Source organism: Lactuca virosa, chromosome 5 (assembly GCF_052849685.1).
Source record: "Lactuca virosa cultivar CGN04683 chromosome 5, Lactuca_virosa_CGN04683_v6, whole genome shotgun sequence".
In the NCBI taxonomy this organism is placed as follows: domain Eukaryota; kingdom Viridiplantae; phylum Streptophyta; class Magnoliopsida; order Asterales; family Asteraceae; genus Lactuca; species Lactuca virosa.
In genome coordinates, this window is record NC_136430.1 from 137,107,883 (window position 1) to 137,110,061 (window position 2,179).

General features: G+C 32.5%; 1 protein-coding gene across 1 annotated transcript; it reads right to left on the reverse strand.

The window, feature by feature from the left end:
* Positions 1-1,738: 1,738 nt before the first annotated feature.
* LOC145111783 (putative mitochondrial protein AtMg00820) lies at positions 1,739-2,179 on the reverse strand. The gene has a single exon (XM_079048034.1). The coding sequence runs from the start codon at positions 2,177-2,179 to the stop codon at positions 1,739-1,741; it is 441 nt and encodes a 146-aa protein (XP_078904160.1).

Here is a 2,179-nt window from a genome sequence, read left to right on the forward strand (position 1 = left end):
ATGAACAACTTTTAGATTAATTAGGATTGAAAACAACTAAAACACAATTTTTTTTCCATTAATCTAAACTAACTCATAAATCAAGGAAACATAGAACTTTTGCTAATCCATAACTTATGGAGTTAAATGCTTGTTTTACGATGAAACTTTTCATGTTCCATAACTTAAGAATAAGTTATGGAATTCTTTAAAACATTAACACCAAATTTTGTAACTCCATAAAAACTTTGAATCATTTTTTTTTTAAAACCTTTTCATATCCATAACTTATGGAGGTTTCAAAACACATAAGATCACAACTTTAAAAAAAACTTTTTGAGCTCCAAAATTTTATGAGAAAATTTGTAACTCCTTAAAATATTTAGATCAAACTTTTAAAACTAATAAAATAATCATATCATTTTATCTTTTACTAAATTTGACATAATTCAACTCATATAGCAAATGATTCAAATTTTACAAATAATTAGTTTTTCACAAAACAAGTAATTATCTTAAAATATGACAAACTTCATGTTTTTTTTCTTCTTTTTTTTCAACTTTGAAAATCAAACAGTTGCATGAATATAACAGAAAACAACCCATGGCTCTGATACCACTGTTGGGTTTTAGTATACTATAAGATCCTATGGTGCACATACAACCCTAAATACCTTAGATCTATGTTTTCTCTATTATACATGCAAATATGAAGTTTCCAAGATATTACCCTATACTAGCATACAAATATCATATACTTGGGTAATAAAATAGATAGAATACATACCTTTTTTGATTTAACTTGTCTTCATGAAGCTTGAGTGTCTAGTGCCCCAAGTGTGACACCTCAAATGGTTCACACAACACCATGAACACTTGGAATAACCTTGAGAATAAGGATACTTTGGTTCTCTCTAGTGAAATCGGCCTTGCCCTTTTGTGTACACACACTAGTTCCAATTTCACCAACCAAGGACATCTTTATATAGTGTGGAGATTAGGGTTACACCCTAATACCCATGACCTTTCATTTCATATGATCCATGGGTTAAACACTCCATGGACTATCCATGAAAGCTTAGCCCAACCTAAATGAACATGGCCCATCACATACATATATCTTAGAGTCCATATTTAATTAGTTCCTTTTGATCACTTAATTAATTATAAATTAATTCTTGATCAATACTAATTAAATAATATGATTATATATTAATATATTAGAACTTATAATATATTAATATAAATCACTAGTATCCTTTTTCCTCATCTTGTCTATCCAATTGTCCCGATGCCATGCAACCGAAATGGACCATGCCGGGTCGGGTCAAGTCTTACCAATTTGAGTTATGGACTTAGACATTAATCCAACACAAAGATGGTGTAAGTTTCGTTCTGAATGCCATTAGAACCTTGACTTTCAAATCTCCCACCATTCCAAATTTCGCAAGCAAGGTCTTCGTGTAGGCTTCCTGGTTGATGAATATACCCTATGAACTCTGCCTAATATCTAAACCAAGGAAAAAGTTAATAGGACCCATTGAGCTCATCTCAAATTTAGTTTCCATCAGTTTTCGGAATTCAACTATTAATCTAGGATTAGTGAATCCGAAAATGATATCATCAACGTAAATTTGGACGATCATTAGATGGTCACCATATTTCTTGTAAAAGAAGGTTGGGTCGACCGAACCTTGTTTAATTTTCGATTGCTTTAAGAAATGAGTAAGGGTTTAATACCATGCACGTGGTGCTTGTTTTAAACCATACACAGCCTTATCCAAAATATGATAGTGATTTGGATATTTTCATTTATGAAACCTGGTGGCTGTTCCACATAGACTGTTTCTTCTAATTTACCATTCATAAACACACATTTCATGTTCATTTGATAGACTTCAAAATTATTGTGTGCTGCATAGGCAAGGAAAATCCAAACAGATTCCAGCCTTGCAACCAGTGAAAATGTTTCTTCATAGTATATGCCTTCCTCCTGGCAGTATCCCTTCACAACTAATTGTGCCTTGTTCCGAATTAAGTTGCCTTCTTTGTCAAGATTATTCCAAAATACCCATTTTAATCCGACCACAGATGCATCCTTCGGAGTTGGGATCAATCTCCATACTTTGTTATGCTCGAACTCATTAAGCACTTCCTGCATAGCTTGCACCCAATCTGAATGATCAAGAGAAATCCTCAT